The sequence below is a fragment of the Rattus norvegicus genome, chromosome 9 (assembly GCF_021556685.1).
Source record: "Rattus norvegicus strain SHRSP/BbbUtx chromosome 9, alternate assembly SHRSP_T2T, whole genome shotgun sequence".
In the NCBI taxonomy this organism is placed as follows: Eukaryota; Metazoa; Chordata; class Mammalia; order Rodentia; family Muridae; genus Rattus; species Rattus norvegicus.
In genome coordinates, this window is record NC_141542.1 from 28,681,486 (window position 1) to 28,704,247 (window position 22,762).

The 22,762-nt window shown below is 50.4% G+C and overlaps 1 protein-coding gene across 3 annotated transcripts; it reads left to right on the top strand.

Annotated features, from left to right (window-relative positions):
- Positions 1-1,696: 1,696 nt before the first annotated feature.
- On the top strand, positions 1,697-21,624 carry Taf8 (TATA-box binding protein associated factor 8). Of its 3 annotated transcripts, NM_001108197.1 has the most exons (9): positions 1,697-1,756; positions 3,109-3,265; positions 5,238-5,336; positions 5,638-5,700; positions 7,321-7,445; positions 11,521-11,668; positions 12,338-12,480; positions 14,315-14,454; positions 14,681-16,510. In NM_001108197.1, the coding sequence occupies exons 1-9, from the start codon at positions 1,718-1,720 to the stop codon at positions 14,691-14,693; spliced, it is 927 nt and encodes a 308-aa protein (NP_001101667.1). In that variant the 5' UTR covers positions 1,697-1,717; the 3' UTR covers positions 14,694-16,510. The 3 variants fall into 3 exon arrangements, with proteins under 3 accessions (NP_001101667.1, XP_087421919.1, XP_087421920.1); XM_087565793.1 differs by lacking the exons at positions 14,315-14,454; positions 14,681-16,510 and adding an exon at positions 21,161-21,624 and having other exon boundaries at positions 1,700-1,756; XM_087565794.1 differs by lacking the exons at positions 14,315-14,454; positions 14,681-16,510 and having other exon boundaries at positions 1,700-1,756; positions 11,521-11,749; positions 12,338-12,428.
- The last annotated feature ends 1,138 nt before the right edge of the window (positions 21,625-22,762 follow it).

Consider the following 22,762-nt stretch of genomic DNA (forward strand, 5'->3'; position numbering starts at 1 on the left):
GGGTAGAATGTCTGTCTCGGTCATTGTTCTCTTCCCTAAAGACACCACGACTAAGGCGACTCTTATAAAAGGAAGCATTTAATTGGGGTCTCACTCACAGTTTCAGGTTTACTCCACTGCCATCGTGGTGGGGAGCGTGGCAGCGTAAATGGCACTGGAGCCGTAGCTGAGAACCCTATGCTATATCCTGATGTGCAGGTTGAGAGAGGCACGGGGGATGGGGGGAGGGGGGAGACAGACAGAGAGAGAGAGACACACACACAGACACAGAGAGAGAGAGAGAGGGGCAGAGAGACAGACAGAGACAGAGAGAGAAAGAGGCAGAGAGACAGACAGACAGAGAGACACACACAGAGAGAGACAGAGACAGAGAGACAAAGAGAGAGACAGAGACAGAGAGACAGAGAGAGAGAAAGAGGCAGAGAGACAGACAAAGAAAGAGGCAGAGAGACAGACAGACAGACAAAGAGACACAGAGAGAGAGTGGAGAGAGAAAGAGAGAGAGAGAGAGAGAGAGAGAGAGAGAGAGAGAGAGAGAGAGAGAGTGAGTGTGTGTGCCTGGGCCAGGTACAGGTTTTTGAAACCTCTAAGCCCACCTCCAGTGACACCTCTCCTCCAACAAGGTGCCCAAGTACCTTGGTGACTGGTGACTAAGTATTCAAATATTTGAGCCTAGGAGGTGGGATTCATATTCAAACCATCTCGATGTTCAAGGTCATCCTCAGGTACAGAGTAAGGTTGAGACCAGAGTAAGGTGAAACCCAGGCTCACACTAAATAAAACAACCATACAGAGGCCCTCTCTTGAGCGAGTGAGATCATTGGAACTGGGCTGGCCCAGTTCGGCAAAACTAAAAACCGGTAAGTTAGGAAATCCCGGCTTATGTAGACGACCTCTTGAGTCTTTTCAAAAGCACCTTTAAGGGCTGGAGAGATGTGCTGCAGTTAAGAGCACTTGTTCTTTTCCTGAGATCCAATTCCCATCATCTACCTGGTAGCTCACGACAGACTGTAACTCTAATTTTAGGGCATGCTAAGCCCCCTTCTGGCCTTCTCTGGCACCAGACACACAAGTAGTTCACAGACATACAAGCATGCAAAATGGTCATACTAATAAATGAATTTATTCGTGTGTGTGTGTGTGTGTGTGTGTGTGTGTGTGTGTGTGTGTGTGTGTGTATACATGTGAGTGTCCCCAAAGCCCAGAAGTGGGATTTGATGTCACAGGCATGTTGTGAGTCAACAAGAGTGCTGATGTTTTCCTAACCACTGGGCCACCTCTCTGCCCCAAAGTTATTCTCTGAGAACTTACTTAATATCAATGGCTTTGGTTTTGTTTTTATTCTATTCTTTTAGGAAAGGTCTCTTTATGTAGTCCTAAACTAGCCTGGAACTCCAGATCCTTTGGCCTCAGCCTCAAAGTGCGAGGATTATAGCTAGCCGACTCTGGCCAAAATACGTTTCTTTTAACTCAGTGCAACCCACAAAGCGTCTTCCAGATCAACTGCTACAGCCGCTGGAGTGCCGACGAAAGCTTGGTTCACACAGAGTCACATGAGCTTGGGATACCCCGACCTCACTCCATAGTGCAAGACTCACACATGTTCACAGAGCTTTTCTACAAGGCGGGGCCTCAGGCCCCGCCCTTCGCTACCTCCCCACCCCACAACTACAAGTCCCGTCGTGCCCTGCGCTCACGCACATTACGCGAGAGCAAGATGGCTGACACGGCCACCGGGCCTGGTGGCTCCGGAACGGTAAGGTTGGAGAGGCGCGGCATGAAGCCAAAAGAGCTTCTAGACTTTTCCCACGGTTTTGGCCACAGTCTCTTATGGAGAAACCCAGGCCCGCTCTGAGATCCAGGGCTGGAGAATATCTCTGGCCGTAGGCGTTCCCCGCTGCTTGGCACTTGGCAGCGGCCTCCTAGATTGCTGCACCTGAGACTTGATTGGCTCGTTCCTTGTTGAGGGGAACCCGGAACACCTTCTGATTGGTCGGAAGAGGCGCTCACTGGGCAGCCAAAGTTGGATGTCCCTTCGCAAAATATTTATTTGCTTTGCCTTTCTTTGCGGTTATTCCTAGCCCTCCTCCGCATCTGGTGGTGTTACTATTTTCATTTTCTTTGTTATTGAAATGGTATGATGGGACAAGAAGACAGTAAATTCATTCGTCCAATACCATCATTCATGTATATATTCTTTCTCTTTTTCCCTCCCTTCCTCCCTCTCTACCTCCTCTCGTGTCTGCCTCTGCCTCCCACGTGCTGGGAATAAAGGCGTGCCCACCACCAACCAGCTAGTGTATGAATATTCTGATAATTTGCTCCAGAAAGAAGTGAATGGGACTGGAGAGATGGCTTAGTGGTTAAGTCAGACTTGCTCTTTCAAAGGACCTGAGTTTGGTGGAGTGGCTCACAACCACCTGTAATTCCTTCACGTGATCCGGGCCTCCGGGATGCGGTACCTGCACTCACAGGAACACACACACACCCACACCCCACACATATCTATTACAAGTAAAAAAAATTTTTTGAGCAAGTAACGTTTATCCTATTGGAAGTCTCTGGATTTGGGTACTCAGTTATTACTCATTTGGTAAGATTTCTAAGTCTTAAGTATTAAACGCTGATCGATGTTTACCAAAAGAGAACTTTTACTGTCCAGGCAAAAGTTAGTACACACTTGTAATTTGTGGGCTTGGCAGGAAGAAATAAGAGGATTGTAGTTTCAGTCTAGGCTATGTATCTAGTGTTAGGCCACACTGAGTGAACTGCAGAGTAACCCTTGGGGGAGGGGAGAAAAACACTGGACATTTTGTTTGTTGTTGTTCTTACTGATGTGAATTCTGTGGTTTCATTCTCTTTTTCTTTTTAAAGATTTATTTACTTATTACATATAAGTACACTGTAGCTGTCTTCAGACACACCAGAAGAGGGAATTGGATCCCATTACAGATGGTTGTGAACCACCATGTGGTTGCTGGGATCTGAACTCAGGACCTCTGGAAGAGCAGTCAGTGTTCTTAACCACTGAGCCATCTCTCCAGCCCCTGTGGTTTCATTCTTGTCTACTAGTTCAAAGTCTCCTCTCTCTGGGCTTCTGATTTCCAGAGACCAGGAAATAAACAGTCCACTAACCCGGCTGATAACTACCATCTGGCCCGGAGGAGGACCCTGCAAGTGGTTGTGAGCTCTTTGCTGACAGAGGCGGGATTTGAGAGCGCGGAGAAAGCATCTGTGGAGACGTTGACAGAGATGCTGCAGAGCTGTGAGTACCGAGAACCACTAGGCCTGCTGTCTCCTTTACAGACCCCAGCTCCATAAACTCCATCGCACATACTGTCCCACCTTCTTTAGGAAAACTGTTAGAGACCAGCTTCAGGCAGAAGAAAGGAAAATGTCCATTATAGGATTAAACTGTTTTGATGTTTGTCCATGCCCAGAGCCCTGTACCCCTGCACAGAAGTGGGTTCTGTCTTCTCCACAGCCCCAAGAACTTCCATCTACTCTCTGATTCTGATTTTGTTTTGTTATTTTTTTATACCCCCAACTTTTTTTTTTTTTTTTGGTTTTTCAAGACAGGGTTCTCTGTACACCCCTGGCTGTCCTGGAACTCACTCTGTAGACCAGGCTGGCTTTGAACTCATAGATCCACCTGCCTCTGCCTCCCGAGTGCTGGGATCAAAGGCGTGTGCCACCACCACTCAGCCTGAGCTCTCTTCAGACTCACCAGAAGAAGGTTTCAGATCTCATTACAGATGGTCTGAGCCACCATGTGGTTGCTGGGAATTGAACTCAGGACCTCTGGAAGAGCAGTCAGTGCTCTCCCAGCTGAGCCATCTCTCCAGCCCAACATATCTCTTTAAATATCACTCTTTATTTCCTTGTTTGTGTGTGTGGTAGGGACTGCATGTACGTGATAGCACAAATATGGAGGTCAAAGGATAACATGTGGGAATCAGTTTACTCCTTCCACCACATGAGCCCCAGAGACGAAACTCAGGTGGGTCAGTGACAGCAAACACCTTTACCATGAGCCGTTTCACAGGCTCTGCTTTTGATTTGTGTCTATTTTTCCCTCTGTTCTTCAGATGAATGGAATCGGAAGATACTTGTCCTTCTGTGACTGGCTTTTTTCATTTACATAGTGTTTCAAAGCTTATCCATGTTATAGATTTCATTCCATTTGAAGAATTTCATTCCTTTTGAAGGCTGGGCACATACTCCACTGTGTAGCTGGGTATGGTGGGCACACTGAAATCCTAGCCGTTGGGAGGTAGGTGGAGGCAGGAATATCAGGAGTTCAAGTCCAGTGTCTGCTGCATGTAGAGTTTGAGGCTATATGAGAACTTTTCTCAAAACTAACAAACAAAACCACCCCATTGTGTGTGTATATCCCAGTTGGTTTATCCATGTGTCAGAGGATAGATTCTTTCCCACCTTTTGATTGTTGTGGATTTTGTAAATGTATCTTTTATTTGTCTGATGTAATTGTTACCTTTGGGGCTTACCCCCTCAAGTCTGCTAACCCAGGCCTAGTCCTGGGAGCTTCTAGCCTGCATACAATCTTATCTGGGTCTAGAATGTTTTCAGCCTCTGAGACTTGCTGCTGAATAAGCTCACCCTTTCTAGTTCTTTCTGAGGTCTGACTGGCTGGTCAGCTCAGCTGTTCTGACTCAAACTCCTTTCTAAGTTGACTGAATCTGGCTTCTCTCAGTTTCTTACTGAAATGCTCGGCTTGGCCTCATACTTGGGCAATCTGTTCTAATCTCTGGCTCCTTCTTTTTCTCTGGCTAATTCTATTTGTTCTCTTCTAACTGTCCTGTAAAACTACCTGCCTTCCTCTCTCTCTCTCTGCACTGCCCCTGACTTAGCTTCCCTTTCCTCTCGAGAGTTGGGCGTACCCTATTTTGTCAGACCTTTCTCTGATTCCTCACTTTGTCTGCCACTCAACTAGACATCACTTCCTTCTACAAATTAACTTGACCTCCATTGTTTGGGATTAAGGCTGAACCACACCACAACTAGAAACAGGTTTTTCTAGTAAACACCACAATGTTAGGCTTCACAGTGTGATCAGATATCCTGCAGCAGAATGTGTGCTGCTGTGTGTGAATGCACACCAGGGCCTGTTTTGCCCTGCTTTTGGTCGTTTGGGCATATATATAAAGTATCACTGGCGGCCCACCCGGTAATCTTATTTTGAACTTTGGAGAAACTCTGGCCTTTGACTCTTATAGACATCTCAGAAATTGGGAGAAGCGCCAAGTCATACTGCGAGCACACAGCCAGGACCCAGCCCACGCTGTCGGACATCGTGGTCACACTGGTTGAAATGGGTAAGTACGTGTCCTGCGTAGGATCACCAGGGAGGGAGGAAAGCCTGGTGGTTCCATGTCTGCTGAGTGTTCTTGGATTCCATCCTGTTTCCCCTGACCTGCTTTTAGTTGGAAAGTTACGAGGAAGGAGTCCTTTGGCCCCGTCTTAGAGAGCTCCTGAGTCCTATGGGAGTTCTTTTGAGGGGCAGAATAGTGGCTAAGTTGGGAGTTTAAGCCCCCTTTCCACACAGGAAGCTCCCTGTTCCTGTTCAGTATTATGCCGATATCAGGACATGGCAATAACTGGTTTTCTTGTCCCTAGGGTTCAATGTTGACACTCTGCCTGCTTATGCAAAACGATCTCAGAGGATGGTCATCACTGCACGTAAGTAGCTTCGAACCCAGGTACTTAGTACGTACTCAGTGGCTATAGTGTGCCTTGGTGAGAGAAGGCAGGCCTCAGAGGGGCAGCTGTTTTCCTGTTGCGGGGTCCCTTCTGGGCTCTAGGGTTGTGAGCTACTCGCAGCCTGGTTTTGTCTGAGCCGTGGGATTAGAATGTGAAGCCCAGTCTCCAGGCAGCAGCGTGAACCGTGTCTGAGCTGCCGCGTTACTTCAGGGCTGGCAGCCTGTGGCCTTTGGATGAACCGCGCTGGCTTTTGTAACAGTTCCTTGGGTGCCGCTTGCTCACTCACCCCGTGGTTGCCTTCACCTTACAGGGCAGAGCTTTGTGGGTCACACAGTCGGAGCTGCAGCTAGTTGGTGGATGTGCCTGTAACCCTAGCCCTTGTGAGGGTGTGGGGGTGCTCTAGAGTCTAGTGCGTGGTAGATAGTGATGTCTATCCTAGCCTGAGCTACATAGGTGGGACTCAAGCTCAAAGAACAAGCAAACAAACGAAGTCTAAAATATTTATCATGTATCTTTTTTTTTTTTTTTTTGGTTCTTTTTTTCGGAGCTGGGGACTGAACCCAGGGCCTTGCGCTTCCTAGGCAAACGCTCTACCACTGAGCTAAATCCCCAACCCCTCTGCTCGTTTCTTTTTTTTTTTTTTAATTTATTTAATACGTAATAATAATTCTTTGGTTTCCATTTTTTTTCTTTTTTTTTTTAAATTTATTTAATACGTAATAATAATTCTTTGGTTTCCCCTCTGCTCATTTCTTAAAGTCACTTTTTTCCTGCATTGGCATCTTTGTAGACATTGGATCTATTTGTCTGCGTGTGTGCGTGTGCGCGCGCGTGTGTGTATGTGTATGTGCATGCGCATGCTCATGCCATATGCAGGTGGAGGTCAGAGGACAACTTTGTGGAGTGGCTGTCTCCCTGCACTATGTCAGTCCTAGAGATTGGCTCGGTGACAAGCTCCTTTTCCCACCTTCCCACCAGCACTAGAGAGGAACGTGGGAAGTGCTGTGTCTTCCCTCTTGCAGGTATTAGCTCACACTTCCCCAGCTTAGTGTTGGTTATTTGGTGTGAATGCTGAACGGTGTATGTGCTAAGGTCCAGTCCCCAGGGTGTCCTGCACGCTGACCATATGCTGCACCACTGAGTGCTGTTCCTCGTGCCCACCTACCCTCTGGAAAGACAGCCAGCAGCCCACCACAGTCCTCGTGAGCCTCACTGTGTCTTTTTTATGTAGTGGCTTTGGGGACAGCCACTCCTGCTGATGCAAGAGGATTGCAGACAGATTGTCACAGATTGAAATATCAAGCAAGATTATTGGGCAGGGCAGGGCAGGGCTGGGCAGGACTGGGTATTGTGTGCTGATCTGGAAGGCCTTTGGTCAGTAGAAAGTGCCTAGGGGCTGAGGATTTAGCTCAGTGGTAGAGCGCTTACCTAGGAAGCGCAAGGCCCTGGGTTCGGTCCCCAGCTCCGAAAAAAAAAAAAAAAAAGAAAAAAGAAAAAGAAAGTGCCTAATTGTGTCCGGTGAGAAGACAGGGATTTGACAGAGACCATCATCTGTAGAGTGTAGGGGTTGGAAACTAACTAGTTGCAATTCTGTTGCAGCTCCGGTGACCAATCAGCCAGTGACACCCAAGGCCCTCACTGCAGGGCAGAACCGACCTCACCCGCCACACATCCCCAGCCATTTTCCTGAATTTCCGGATCCACACACGTACATAAAAACTCCGGTGAGTTCTGGAGCTGCGCAGGGCCGTGTGCCTGTGCAACACAGCTGATGGAGGTTGCAGGGGAGAGCACCCTTCCGCTCTCCTGCAGGGATGCCATCTTGTTATGGGGCATGGTGGCTCACCCCTGTCATTGTGGCTCTTGGAAGACTGAGGCAGAAGGATTGCTATGTACTTGAGGCTAACCTGGGCTACAGGGTAAGATGTTGTCTCACAAAGAGATAGAAAGGGGAGAAGCACGGAGTAAAGCAATCTGGCCAGTAAGAGGATTTTATTTAAAATGTTTTATATATGTGGGTGTTTTGTCTGTGTGAATGTCTGCACTGATTGTCCACAAAGGTCAGGAGAAGGCATTGAGTCCCCTGGAATTGGATGTGGGTGCTGGGAATTGAACCCAGGTCCTTTGAAAGAGTGGCCAGTGCTTTTAACCACCGAGCCATCTGTCCAGCCCCTAGAATTATGGTCTTCACGTTGCCAGCACAAGGATAGTTGACAAGAAATCACCTCTCCCACCAAACCCGGCTCCTTAGCCACACAGAGCAAAACTGGGAGGCTGTCCCACACGTTCGTACTGATTCTTGGGGAGATTACTGCTTGCTGTGGTGGTCCTGCATGGACTTTCTGGATTTTCCAAATTTCTCATTACCTGAGAGTCATTTTGACCCAGGAGAAGTTGCTTGAAATACGTGAATTACTTGAATACCATGAAGAACTGGCTGTAATAGGCTCATGCTGACCTTTGGTGTGCTTGGCGAACAATTCCGCCATCCCTCAGGCATGTTGGTGTCTCCACAGATAGAACTTGCCACATGTCCTTGGAGAAGGAGTGCTGGTGCGGAACGTACAGCGAGCCTTGGGGGGTCTCCCCCAGTGTAGGCTTCAGGGAAGGGACTGACACAGCCATTGGCCTGGACTACAGCCTCTCACAGTGGCCGCAAACTAGATGACTTAGCACAGTATGAAATGTATTAGCTCACAGGCCTAAGGGCCAGAAGTTCCCTGTGAAACCTCTAGGGAGCCTGTGCTTGCCTTGCTCTAGGTGAGGGGCTGGGGAAGGGGCAGCATTTCTCCAGCATTTCTTAGTTTATAGTCCCATATGGTGCTGGCTACACCATACCCCTACAGTTTAAAATACTTTGTCCAAAAAAAAAAAAAAAAAAGTTATTTGCTGATAGTAGTGGTGCGCATCTTTTTTTTTTTTTTTTTTTTTTTTGGTTCTTTTTTTCGGAGCTGGGGACCGAACCCAGGGCCTTGCGCTTCCTAGGTAAGCGCTCTACCACTGAGCTAAATCCCCAACCCCAGTGGTGCGCATCTTTAACGAAGCTCTCTGGAGGCAGGGCATCTGTGTGAGGTAAACCAACCCGCTTTGCAGAGTGAGCCCAGGACAGCCAAGGCTACTCAGTGAAACCCTGTCTCAGAAAACAAAACTCAGTAGAGTACTTTGTCTTCCCAATGGCACCATTTGTCTTCACTCCATGACTTCTTCCTAGTTGATGGTATCTTTGGTGACTCTGTTGCCAAGTAAGGTCATGTGAGAGGCCAGGAGTTAGAGGTTCTCTACATCTAAACACTTGAGGGAGTACAACTCAATACATAGTGTTAGTCCCTCTTTTACACAGTGCATTAGTGGATCCTGACAATAAAAATAACTGGAGAAGCTCCCGTTAGTGTCGGTCGTCTGGGACTGCGTCTCAGCAGTGTCACGGTGTGCAGTTAAAGGTGACATCAGACTGCAGGTCCTCCAGCCTCTACCTCTGAGGTGCATTGTCACGCCTGCGTCAGCGTGCTTCTTTATGAGGTCTGCTCAGTCTACTACAAAATAGTCTAGATTAAGAGATAACCTTGGGGGGCTGGGGATTTAGCTCAGTGGTAGAGCGCTTGCCTAGGAAGCGCAAGGCCCTGGGTTCGGTCCCCAGCTCCGGAAAAAAGAAAAAAAAAAAAAAAAGAAAGAAAAAAGAGATAACCTTGAGCTGGAGAGATGGCTCAGCGGTTATGAGCTCCGACTGCTCTTCCAGAGGTCCTGAGTTCAATTCCCAGCACCCACATGGTGGCTCACAACCATCTGTGATAGGTTCTGATGCCCTCTTCTGGGGTGTCTGAAGGCACTGACAGTGTACTCAATATAAATAACATAAATAAATCTTTTTTTTTTTTTTTTTGGATCTGGAGACCGAACCCAGGGCCTTGCGCTTGCTAGGCAAGGGCTCTACCACTGAGCTAAATCCCCAACCCATAAATAAATCTTAAAAAATAACCTCACTCTCCCTGAAGGTTCACAAAGTCTGTGGCGTAAGTGGGAGCCTTGGTGTAGGATATTAAGTTGCAAGCCCGATCTTTAGATCAGTTTACTTCAGTTCTTTAATGCTTCTAGTAAAAAACAAGTTGTGTACCAAAAGATGTGGCCAGGCATGGTGGCCCACGCCTCTAGTCACAGCACTTGGGAGGCAGAGGCAGAGGCAGAGGCAGAGGCAGGTGAGTACAGAGGCAGAGGCAGAGGTACTCTCTGAGTACCAAGCCAGCCAGAGCTACATACTGAGATACTGTCTCAAAAAATAATAATAAAATAAAAAACTAAAAGGACTCAGTGTGTAGGAGTGCTTGCTGGTCTCTCAGAGGAGCACAGTTCAGTTCCCAGCACCCGTGCAGGGCAGCCCATAGCCGCTGTAACTGGTTCCGGGGCATTTGCCATCCACTTCCGGCCTCCACAGGCACCTGCATAGCCATGAGCATTCCCCCTTCTCTCGCCCTCTCTTTCCTCCCTTTCTCTTTAACTTTTTTTTTTTTTTTTTTTTTTTTGGTTCTTTTTTTCGGAGCTGGGGACTGAACCCAGGGCCTTGCGCTTCCTAGGCAAGCGCTCTACCACTGAGCTAAATCCCCAGCCCCAGCTCAGGTCCTTCATAAGAATAATAAGTGCTCTTAACCCCTGAGCCAACTCTCCAGCCCCGGAAAAAGTCTTTAGACGTTTAAAACCTGCCTTTCTGTGATGACAAGCTGGTTTTGGTCAGTGTTGCAATGTCATTTCCGCCATTACATTGTAAAACATGTTGAAGTCCTTCTCCTCCTTCCTGGATCCTGAACATTGACCTGAGATGCCCAACAAAGGGCAAGCTTGGCGGAGTCTCCTGTCCTCGGCCTTCTCAGTCCTACTTACAGTAATGGCCTCAATCGGGGTTTCCTTCCTTTTTTAACAATTACATTTATTTCATTTATCTGTGTGGGTGGCCACTCACCACAGTGTATGTGGTGTGCACAGATGTGTGGCAGTCAGAGAAGGTGAGGGAGTTGCCTCCCCTTTGAACTACGTGGTCCTGATGAGAGCTCAGGTTCTCAGGGCTCACACCTTTACCTTCCTGAGCCGTACCACCCTCCACCTGTATTTCATTCCCCCTCCCTCCTTCCCTCCCTCCCTCCCCACCTCCCCCTCTCTGCGTCCTTCCCTGGCCTCAACCTCACTGATACCTGCCTGAATGTGCCACCAGGGCCAGCATTTTGTACTTCTAGGGGAGTCTTTGGGACCAGTGTGTCTTTTTGGAGAAGTGGATTTAAGACAAGGGGATGGTACAGTGTGCAAATGCACCTGGGCCACCACTCATACACTGTAGGTGCCAAGTTCCCCTGATGGGATGCAGTCTCCTTTTAGGGCTCCTTGAGAGTTCCAAGTCTTCTTTTAGGATCTGTCCTACAACTAAAGCTAGCTGCCTTAGAAGCTGAGTGAAGACAGTCACCTGTGTAGTAAATAGTCGTTTTCTTTTTTTTTTTTTTTTGGTTCTTTTTTTTCTTTTTGGTTCTTTTTTTTCGGAGCTGGGGACCGAACCCAGGGCCTTGCGCTTCCTAGGTAAGCGCTCTACCACTGAGCTAAATCCCCAGCCCAAATAGTCGTTTTCTTAGTGAGTGTGTGTACACTGAGAGGGTCCTCCATTGTGTGCTGTTCTTCACGCACCTTTGCTCTAATGTTAGTGAGCAGGCCATGTTCTCGGAAGGGAGGTCTCTGTCCTTCCGAGAACTCGACCTGCAGCAAGGCAGGCTCTGAGGGAGCAGAAGGCGACAGGAACTGAGCCTGGTATCTCTGTTCTCCTAGACGTACCGTGAGCCAGTGTCTGACTACCAGGTCCTCCGAGAGAAGGCCGCGTCTCAGAGGCGAGACGTGGAGCGAGCACTCACCCGCTTCATGGCCAAGACAGGCGAGACCCAGAGTCTCTTCAAGGATGACGTCAGCACTTTCCCCTGTGAGAGTCACCCCTCTGGACCCTGTTGTTTGACATAGTGACGCCATCTTCCCTTTGTTTCGGTGCGGTGGGGACAGACGAGTATGCCTTCATGATTTTTCTCTAGTGCACCTTCTCTAGGTCTATGGCCCTTTCCCCACATCCCGCGCGCCTGTTCCTACCTGGTGATTCCCAAGCACAAAGCTTCTCTCTCGTCTCTTGGCTGCAGTGAGTGTAGGCTAGCTCGTGGGGCCTGAGCCCAGGCAGCAGAGAGCCTCTTGCGGGAGTGGGGTCTCAGGTGGCAGGAGGAACACTGGTGTCTGCGGCCAGTTGCCCATCAGTGTCCTTTCTTGGGTCACATGTAGGCTTCGTTGACCAACTCCCTTATCTCTAAGGGCCCTCAGATGACGTGGAGCTGAGTGAGGAGATTGGCCCATTTAGTCAGCAAGCATCCGCTTAGTTCCTGCTAGGTGCCTGGCTTTGCAGTCACTGGGGACAGAGATGAGCAGGTGCTAACCGTGCCCACACAGCACCTCACACAGCCCTTCCAGACCCGTGGGTTAATAACCCTTAGCTTAGAACTCGGGAGTGTGGGAAAGGGAAATTAACTGAAGGTTGTGGTGACTGGACAGCACTCGGACCTGGCTCCCTCTGCCTGCTTGACAGACTCACTTCTTGTCCAATTCCTAGTGATTGCAGCCAGACCTTTCACCATCCCCTACCTCACGGCCTTGCTCCCCTCCGAGCTGGAGATACAGCAGATGGAAGAGACAGACTCCTCGGAGCAGGACGAGCAGACAGATACCGAGAACATCGCGCTCCATATCAGCACGGTGGGTTCCCCTCTGCCTGCCACACTCCGCCCCTGCCCTGGGATCTCTGCCTGTCTCTTAGAAGCTCGCATGGTGGGGTGCGTGACCAGTCTCCATCTTGAGAGACATATCCTGGGAGTCACACATTCAGCAAATGTTGAGCGAGCACTGCCAGGTCCAGACCCTGGTCCCGGTGCTGAGGAACCAGGAGGCACGACAGACAAAGCACTGCCCTCAGGACGAAAAGATTAGACATGAGCTGTGGAGTGGTGGAGGGATTGGAGGTGACGTTTGGGTAAAGACTTGAGTAGGCTGACACTTGCACACGTCTCTGGCGTTTTCAGGCGGGGAGAGCACTTGCAGGGTCCATCTGAGGCAGAGTGTGTGAGCTCGTGATACCCTCTGCTGGGTCAGGCTGCACACCACACTCTCCGTATGAAGCACAATCACTTAGATTTGTCACTATTCTGGTGACCTGCAAATGAAATCCCGTGCTAGAGATCCTGACCCTGCCTCTCCCAGCCAAGTGCTGGGACTAACGCGGTCACCTCTCGTCCCGTGACCAATGTTAAACTGCCCCCACCTCCTGGCGTGTGGGCGACTCTCAGGGACTGTTGCTGTGGGGCACCTTAACCCTGACCCTTCCTCCATGCCCTTGAACATAAAGGAACGATGAGTTTAGAGTAGCCAGTGGTTTTGTTCTCTGTTCTCTCATTTGAACTAGCTCTTGTGCAGGCAGCCCGGAAGTTTAAACTGTTCTTCCTTATAAAAAGCCAAGTTCTCAGTGAGCAGATGTGCAGCGAGCATGCATCTGACCCTGCTGTGGCCGCTCAGGGTACAGCAGCCACCCCCATATGGAAAGCCTGCTCCCGAGAGCCTGAGCGCCATCCCTCACACATTCAAGATGGGGCAGTGCTTCCAGGGACAGCGCACTCGGGGGGGACCATCCCGAGTGTTGAGGCCCAGTGAGCCAGAGCCTGCTGTCTGCTCCCAACGCAGCAGTCCCCGGAGACCAAGCCTCTACTCCTCTTTTGCCATCTGGTCACAGTATGATGGTGACAGCCACTCCTGGCTGGAGTCTGAGGCCTCCTTTAAACTCAGTTCCTCCAGGGCACCGTGGTGTCACCAGGGGGCACTGCAGGTCAGCTTCTGGTCACTGGGCCCGAGCGGCCAGGTCAGGCTTTGAGTGTGGTGGTCCATGCCCTGGCCCTGCTGCCACTGCTCAAATAAAGAGGAACAAAAACAAAATGACAGACAGTGTGGGACTGGGAGAGTATGCAGAAAGGAGACTCATCAGCCACACCTCCAGGACAGTTTCTAAGTTTAAAGTCATGGACTCTGCCTTGCTGAGCTTCACTTCAGGATTCCAGAAAGTTCTTGAGTATGCTGGAATATGCTTATTGGTTCTGTGTACCAGGTGCCAGAAGTGAGAGATTTGGGGAAATGTATTAGACCCATGTTAGTTTGGGTCTAGGAGATTTATACTCTGTGCACTGATTGTTCTGGTCTGTGTCCCTTACTCCAAGATTCCCATGGTCACTTCCTTTCCTCATCCTATTGGTTAGAATTCCTCCCAGAAGCATGTAAATTCTAACCTTCTAGGTCTCCATTCTTTATGTCCCCACCTTCTGAAGATGCCAAGGACCCTGGAGTATTGTTTTGTCAGAGTTCACAGTTCTCCCTGTAGAGCCAGTCACTGCCCAGGCGTGTCATGGAGACGTGCAGAGGCAGCACTGGAAAGACGGTGCTCCTGTCTCCTCATTTCTCAGTAGAAACACCAGAGGTGGTTCTTGTCCCAGGCAGTCTCCCTCCTCATGCCACTGGTGTTCTGCTTTATTCCGGCTTTTGCCCAAAGGACGAATCCGGAGCTGAGAAGGAGAACACTTCTGTCCTGCAGCAGAACTCCTCCTTGTCCGGCAGCCGGAACGGGGAGGAGAGCACCATTGATAACCCCTATCTGCGGCCCGTGAAGAAGCCCAAGATCCGGAGGAAGAAGTGAGTGGGAGGCTGGCTCCAGCCTGCCTGTCTGCCCTCGGTAGGAATAGGCGCGTCAGTGGGTGTAGCTTGCTGGGCACTGCTTGGGCAAAAGGAAGGCTTCCTCGCTTCTCTTCCTTGGCTCCCTCGTGCACTTCGATGGCTGTGTCCTGCCAGCCCTGTGCTGCTCTCCTCCAGGAGAGCAGGAGGGGCCCACAGCAACCTCTGTGGTTCTTGTTCTTTCTAGGTCCCTCTCGTGACCTGAGAAGGAAGCCGCCCTGTAAAGGGGAGAACACTCCTTTCCTGGGGGAGTGGAACCACAGAGGGAAGAGGAGGGGGCATCCGTCTTCTGGCCGTGTCCAGGCCATGCCATTTAGTAGCACCTTTCTCTGAAGACAGTCTGTTGAGCTTGAGTACGTGTGGAGGAAATCATGGTGCAACAGGGCCAGGACTGCTGGTGACTCCATTGATCAATCACGGGACGTGATTCCTTTGGAACTGGAGGGCCATGGAAGAGCTAGAAAGAAGCCATGTCTCCGTGGCTTGCCGAGAAGATGGCCAAGTGTATCTTCCAGACCTCTCAGATCCCTGACCATACAAACCCATCAAGTTCTCCCTTCTCACCTGGGCCCCAAGGTCCCGGCTGAGCAGATGGAAAGTGACTTTATAGCTCACCTCTGATCTGGGGCTGCCAGAAGCTAGGAGCACAGGAGTCAGTATCAATGACAGTGGCCACAGGGCAGCACTTGATTAGAGCTGACCACAAAGGTGAAGCGCCCTTCTGGGAAAGCTGGTCTGACCAGAGGCTGGGATAGAGTTACTTATCCTGTGACTTAAAAAGGAGCCGTGGATTTCAGGCACCACGAAGAGGACTTAGCAGGTAGGAGAGGACTGAGCTTAGCTGAGAAAGCCAGCTGTGGTAGAAAGCTCCGTGTCCACCTGCCTGTGGGAGGGGCTGAGAGGACCCTGCTGAGGCATCGGAATCCGCCCTCCGCCTCCTCCCTGGAGAGAAGACGCCACCCTACACTTCCCCACGAATCATGAATCGGGCCTCCAAGGAAGGATGGTGGGACACGTGGAAATTGAGATAACATGGAGAAGGTGTTCCTTGGTTGGAATGCCTCCTCCATCCTGGTGGCTGCTGCTTCTCCTTCAGTCTTGCTCACTCTTTCTCTCCCTGCCCCTCATGTTTCAGAGACAGGCTCTCTGTGTCCCAGGCTCAGTGTCGTCCTGCCCCTGCTGCAGGTCCAGGTGTGCGCCCCATGCTTGGCATCCGTAAGCTGGCAGAGGCCCCGCCTTCCCTGCTGGTCTCGAGGGTCTTTGGTCCCCTTCCTGGAGGGACAGAGCTCTGTGTCTGGAATCGAAGGACAAGGAATGGTGAGGAAATGAGCTTTCTCACCTCGAGGCCAAACAGGGATTTTCACTGTGACTAAGAACTTCCAGGTCAGAACAGGAAGACTGACCTGTGTGGCTCCCGAGAGCACTTGACAACTTGGTGCCAGTCAGTTGGGATCTAGTCAGGGTCAGACAGGAGGTGTCGCACCCTGCTGTTCCGGTGCTTCTAGTGAGCACGTCTGTAATTCCTTCACTATTCTCGTGTCGGGGGGCCAATGCCTGTTGAGAATATTGGGGGAGGAGGGGGGTTCTTATCTGAGGCCTCAGAACTGCGTGCTGTCTTTCTTCCTCTAGGAAGAGAGATGCTGGGACGTGGGCCTGAGTGGTGATGTGCTGAAGCATATAACTCTCATTGTGTGTACATTTATAGATTTCTATTTTTTATAATTGGGGGTCTTATTGGAAGGAAAAATACAGTGTGAAAGGCCTGTAATAAAAATCAGAATAAAAACTTTGTAGGTGAATCAGACATAAGGCCTATCGAGCGGTAGGCAAAAGAGCACTGTACACAGCTTTTCCTGTGACTTTATTTCCTGTGTTTCTGCATGCTGAGGGGTGGTAACACACACCTGTGTTTGGGATACTGAGCTCAGGTCAACCTGCACTACATAGCAGGCCCCAGCCTCAAAACCAGAACAAGTTGTTGGTGCTTATTTGTTTGTTTTTAAGACTTTTAAAATTTTGTGTGTGTGACTGTTTTATCTGCGTGTGGGTATGCATGTGCTTGGCTCCCTCAGAGGTCAGAAGATAGAGCTCAGGTCAGGTCAATATGCTGGAGCTGGAGACAGAGCTCCCGTGTGACTACTGAGCCTCTCCAAGAGCAACAGTGCTCTAAACCACCGAGCCATCTCTCCAGCCCCAAGTTTTTAGGTGGTTTTGTTTCTGTAAATGGTCCTCGTAGAGCTTGTCCTCCTTCCTAGGTAGCTGTGATCACAGTCCTCAGCCCAGCCTCTATAATAAAATTTCAAACACAGAAATGGATAGGTGTCCTTTGCCCAACTCCATCTTGTCAGTTCTAATTCATCTCCCTCCACACACTGACTCATTGTGTATCCCTACCTGTCCTAAGTCAGGCTGGTTTCAAACCCAGATTCTGGGATCCAAGGGGAGGCTCCTTGGAGGCCCGAAGAGGGCACTGGACCTCTTGGAGCTAAGTTAGAACAAATTGAGATCTGCCAACTGTGGAGGCTGAGAATCCATCTGACATTTTTGGCAAGAGTAGTAGTCATTCTTAACTCCTTAAATCTCTCTAGCTGCTCTTCCAGCACCTTCCTTTGAGGCTGTTTGTGTGCATGCACTGTGGATGCTAGACAAACCCCCTTCCACTGAGCTACACTCCCGTCTCAGAGGGTAATGCTCTTGCCACAGTTGTGTTTTATACATCCCAGATCATGAATACTCATTTATCTTCTAAAAGCAAATGTTCTGGGTCTGCAGCGGAGGACACTGTGGTGCTCAGGCCTTCTGCCCCAGACTCTGCTGTTTGTTTTTTTTTTTTGTTTGTTTGTTTGTTTTTCTTTTTTATTTTGGTTCTTTTTTTCGGAGCTGGGGACTGAGCCCAGGGCCTTGCGCTTCCTAGGCAAGCGCTCTACCACTGAGCTAAATCCCCAACCCCTGCTGTTTTCTTTAGAGGCTTGGATAGATGCTTTCCAGTGGTCGGGGACTCTGTCCCTCTGATCACTCCATCAGGTCCACGTACTGACTGACTGGCCCTCTGGTAGAAGAGATTGAACATGGACCCAGTGTAGAGTGGCTTAAGTCAGAAGTCCACACCTAACTCTAGCAGGCCATTCTGGAGTATATAGACCTTGTCTCAAACACCACCACCACCTACACACACACACACATGCACACACGCACACACTATGCACACTCACACACCACACACACACACACTACACACACACATACTCCTCCACATATAAGCACCCTCCCAGTGTGGCATCCTCCACCCCCAGCCCCGGAAATAAAGCATCTGCTTTCCATGAAATGTGTAGCTAGCACAATGACTGGGTCATGTTGCAGGAACTCCTCTGCATGTTGGCTCCTCCATCCCCTGGGGTTCAGATCACAGTCACAGGACAGGAGGTAGAAGTCACCATCTCCTGGGTGCATGTTCCAGGGAACAGATTGCGAAGAGGCCTAGGTAAATGGATCTTTGACTTTCCTTCTAAGAGCAAGACCCAGAAGCTGTATCGTGCCCCCTGCCCCCCACCTTCCAAAGGTGAGGTTGCTTTCTTGCAGAGGAAGTTAGAGTGTGTGACTTTAGTTAAATGGCTCTGTGCCTAAGTAAAAAAGTGAGCTTTTCACTGCAGAAAGAAGCTGGTGGCTGGTGGGCAGCTGAGAACCTGTCACTAAGGTGCTTTTTCAGGGCACGTTCAGGGGAGTCCTGTCGGGACAGAAGCACACTGCTGAGCACCTTATGTGACAGTCACTTTTGCAGCCAGTCCTACCTGCCCACTGCCCTTTAGGCCCTGGGTCAGACCAGCCTCTGCTGGCGTGTGTGTGGTCACTTCCTCTTTGACCCTGTTCCTTTGCCTTCTGTGCTGATGTCCTGGACCAACACCCTGGTCTTTCTTCAATGGCTTTTCCATTGAGCCTGCCCAACCAGCGAGGGTCCTGGAAGTGCCATCTCTCATGTCAGGGACATGGTCCCTCCTGTTCTCCACCTCCACACATTACCCCGCCTGCCCAGCTGGTCTCACATCAGCTGTTTGTACCCAGTCGTCTGGGTATTTGTTGTTGTTGATGTTGTTTGGTTTTTGTTTGCTTGTTTTTGAGATAGGGGCTCCCTATGTAGTCCTATCATGGGCTATCCTAGAACTGTGTGAAGAGCAGGGTGACTCCACGCTCACAGAGATCCTCCTGCACTGTCCCCCAATGCTGGGATTAAACATGGCTATACTTATAATATCACATCAGATTTAGCTTGACTTAATGGTTGCCCCCCAGCCACATGCACTTCAGGTAGAGGTCAGAGACCAGCACTGAGAGCAGGCAGCCCTGACTTGCCGACTTTGGGACAGGGCTGCAGGCTGGGCAATGTGGCCTGACTTCCAAATCCTCTGCATAGAGCACGGTAGGTGCTAGGGTGTTACTCATTTGTATCCAGACAGCCCACTCTGCCTCCTTGCCAGTCTGATGCTGCCCCACCCAAACGCGCAGGCTCCCTGCTCTTCTCCAGCCGCATCCCCTGCAGAGTAGACCTCATCTGCCCCTTCTCCGCCCTGCAGTAAGACTGAAGGTCCTCCCAGAGACCGGCCACCCCTACTCCAAACAGCTCCAGCGCAAACCTGGCCGACGAGGTCCCCGACAGCTCTGTGTTCCTGCAGGTCACTCATCCTCCTGTATCCAGTTAGCAAATAGGGACCCAGAGTCTCCTGTGTACGCATGGCACTGTGCCAACCCTGAGACACTCTGCCGAACAAGACATAGTTCCTGCCTCCAGGGAATTCACTCTAGTGGGAAACTACCCAAGACAAAACGAAACGCATTATAGGCTGTAGAGGTGCCAGACGGGGGCTTCTACCCTGCAGGGAGAAAGTCTTCACTTGGTTCCTGGGTGTCATCTGTCTCTCCTTTCAGCGCTTCAACCTGTCCCCTTTTCACCCTTCCCTTCTCCAGTCACTCACACTGCACAGGGGGAACAGTTGAGCTGCTTCTAAGGGGGACCATTTGGATCCAGACGCTGACAAACACCAGGGTGGTCCTAGGTCCCTGCTTCCTCAGCTCTTACAGTGTGTGTGTGTGTGTGTGTGTGTGTGTGTGTGTGTGTGTGTGTGGTGGACAACCCACAACACACATCGTATGTCAGTCCCATGGTACCATTAGAGCGCTGGAGGAGAGCAGTGTGGGTCACAGTGCTGGAGACAAGGGGACAAGTGAGGTCACAGTGAGGACAGGGGACGAGAAAATAAGAGCTACAGTGGGTAGGTGGTGTGCAAAGCCTAGGCTTGCACAGGCAGCAGGCAGTTGGCTTCCACAGAAGCCCAGCAGGCACTGTGGCCTGGGGGGAGAGGCCAGTGGAGGGGCCAGGCAGAGGTCCGAAGGACCTGCCCTCCACCCCACTTCTTTCAGGATCTCTGATGAGGGACTTGAGAGCTGTTGATGTAGATGTGGGCCATACGAGCAGCCACCTTGTGGGGACAGTTTGGGGCGACTCTGGCAGGGCAGACCGAGGCAGCACTTGTCACAAAACAGGGCAGGAGGAGTTGCTGTGAGAGCTGCCCTTTATTAAAACACCATGACCCGAGAAGAATGCTCTCGTTGAGCAGAGCAGGGATTGCAGCCATGTCTGTGGAAAGGGAACAGCAAACAAGCATTCTCTCGGTCAGAGGCAGGAGCGTGTGTGCCCCAGACTGTGGACAGAAGAGCAAGGGAGGGCTGAGGAGGATGGTCAGCAAGGGTTTGGGGGTGCTCTTCAGAGGGAGATGCCTAGGCAGGGGACCACAGGCAGGACTGGGAGCAAGGTTCCAGGTAGCATGAGAAACTCCACACAGAGGGCGGCATTTTCCAATTATGAGGAATGGTGGGGTAGGGGCTGGAGCAACCAGCCATTCAGAAACTGGGGGAGAACGGTCCCAGTCCCAGGGAACCAGAGTGTACCTGTACCTAAGGAGAGGCAGGAAACAGAAACCTGCTGATAACCTGATGACACCCTCCTGCCAAGGCCTGTGTTGCCAGGGAGATGGGTAAACACACAGGAACCTGTTCTGCCTCCTCTGACCAAGAGGAAGGAGGAGAGGCTGAGGCCTGAAGCCTCTACTGAAATCCCAGTGGGTGGGGTTGGCCGAGTGAGCCTTAGGAAGAGCAGGGTAAGCAGAGGGAGGCGGGAGGGGAAGTGGGTGAGCTTGCAGAGGCCTGAGAGGCCTGAGGCTCTTGTTCCTATCGTCTCTGGAGACCAGAGTAGTGTCAGTTGTGAGGAGCCTTTGCCCTTGTGAAACCGGATTATACCAGACTGAGGAGGGCAGGGGTTGGGCCATTTCTGTCACTGAATCAGGGAATCAGGGCTGTCCTAGGAAAGGGGCAGAAGGAGTTGATGAGACTTCCTTAACTCTGGGAAGCACCACACTCCTGTATCCTGAAGATCCCAGGCCTCCAAATGCTTTACCTAACTTCCCTTTCTCTTTCTTGGAGCTGGGGATGGAGGTCCAGGGCCTTGTGCACTGCTGGGCACACTGTCTACCACTGCGTGGCATCTCCAGCCCAGGGCACAACAGGGTCCTCAGGGTTTCTCTCAGTGTCTTCGTAGGAACAAGAAGAGCCTGAGCCTTGTCATTTATTGCTCCTCTGAATTTTCCTGGTGACAGGTTTATCCTTCTGTTTTACTCAGGCTCACCCGGAAGCGAGTGCTTGAGTCTCTGACCATCAGCTTCCACAGCCCCAGCTGCAGGTCTAGGGAGAGGAACCAGCCTGCAGGTGCAGCTTTGTCATGGACCCTTCCGACTCTGGAAACAAGAGCAAGGTATTTCCCCTCCTGGTGCTCATGGTTTAGTCCTCTCCAGTTTGCTTGTGTCATCGTTCCTTCTTTGTCAGAAGTTGTTTTATTTAATTGTGAGCAGACGATATATGTATTCAGCACAGAACTTGAGAGGCAGAAAAAGATATAATAAATTCCTTCCTCTCCCATGCCAGGCTCTCGGGCCGCACCCCTGGAGACTCCTGATGAGTCATTGCGGTTTGGTGTGCCAAACACACTTGTCAATATATCCCTTTTATAACATGATAGATACCATCTAAACCGTATTTTCTCCTTAGTGTGTCCTCCGTGCTAATAATAAAGACTTTCTTTCTGATTCCAAGGCTGTACTGCTGTGACGTAGGCTCTCCCTCCACTCACCTCTGCTTTGGGGGAAGGGGTTGTTTATTTGTTTGTCAAGACAGACTTTCTCAGTGTAGCCCTGGATGTCACAGAACTAGCTGTGTAGACCAGGCTGGCCTCAAACTCAGAGATTTGCCTGTCTCTGTCTCTGCCTCCCAAGCGCTGGGACTTAAGGTGAGGCATGCACCACCATGCTTTTTTTTTTTTTTTTTTTTTTTTTTTAAGATTTAGTTTTAGCCGGGCATGGTGGCACACATATTTAATCCCAGCATTTGAGAGGGAGAGGCAGGCAGATCTCGGTGAGTTCAAGGCTAGCCTAGGGAATTCCAGGATAGCCAGGGCTATTTAGAGATACTCTGTCTCAGAATAAATACAAATAAATACAAATATTTTCTTAGAGAGAGAGATTGAGAGAGAGAGAGAGAGAGAGAGAGAGAGAGAGAGAGAGAGAGAGAGAGATCTGTGCATGTGGGACAGGTACCACTGCAGCCAGTAGAGGGCACCAGAAGCCCTGGAGTTGGAGATGCAGGCAGTTTGTAAACTGATGCGGTTGCTGGGAAGGAAACTTGCATCTTCTGGAAGGGAAGCAGTGCCTGCTCTTTTCCATTCTGAGGATCCGTCCGTTTCATTCTGTGTACCAGTGCTTTGCTTGTATGTGGGCATGAGCACCACCTGTGCCTAGTACCCACAGCGGTCAGAAGGGGGCATCAGATCCCCTAGAACGGGAGTTACAGGTGGCTGTGAACCACCATGAGGATGCTGGGAACTGAACCCGGCCCCTCTGTAAAAGCAACAAGTGCTCTTTAAGTACAGAGCCATTTTGTCAACAGCACCTGCCGCCCCCCCCCCGCCCCCGCCCTGCTCTTTTGTGTGTCCATTCAGCGAATCTGTGTGTGTGTGTGTGTGTGTGTGTGTGTGTGTGTGTGTGTGTGTGTGTGTTGCTTTGCTTCATACACCTGCTAAACAGGTCACCCAGTTCTTTTTTTTTTTTTTTTTTTTTTTTGTTCTTTTTTTCGGAGCTGGGGACCGAACCCAGGGCCTTGTGCTTCCTAGGCATGCGCTCTACCACTGAGCTAAATCCCCAGCCCCAGGTCACCCAGTTCTGATCCTGCC

Bases quoted from the DNA above. Each gene is read 5' to 3' on its own strand.
- Taf8 (NM_001108197.1), top strand. From the start codon at position 1,718: ATGGCTGACACGGCCACCGGGCCTGGTGGCTCCGGAACG. The intron at 7,446-11,520 runs GTGAGTTCTGGA...CTGTTCTCCTAG, and splicing joins ACACGTACATAAAAACTCCG to ACGTACCGTGAGCCAGTGTC. The intron at 12,481-14,314 runs GTGGGTTCCCCT...TTTTGCCCAAAG, and splicing joins TCGCGCTCCATATCAGCACG to GACGAATCCGGAGCTGAGAA.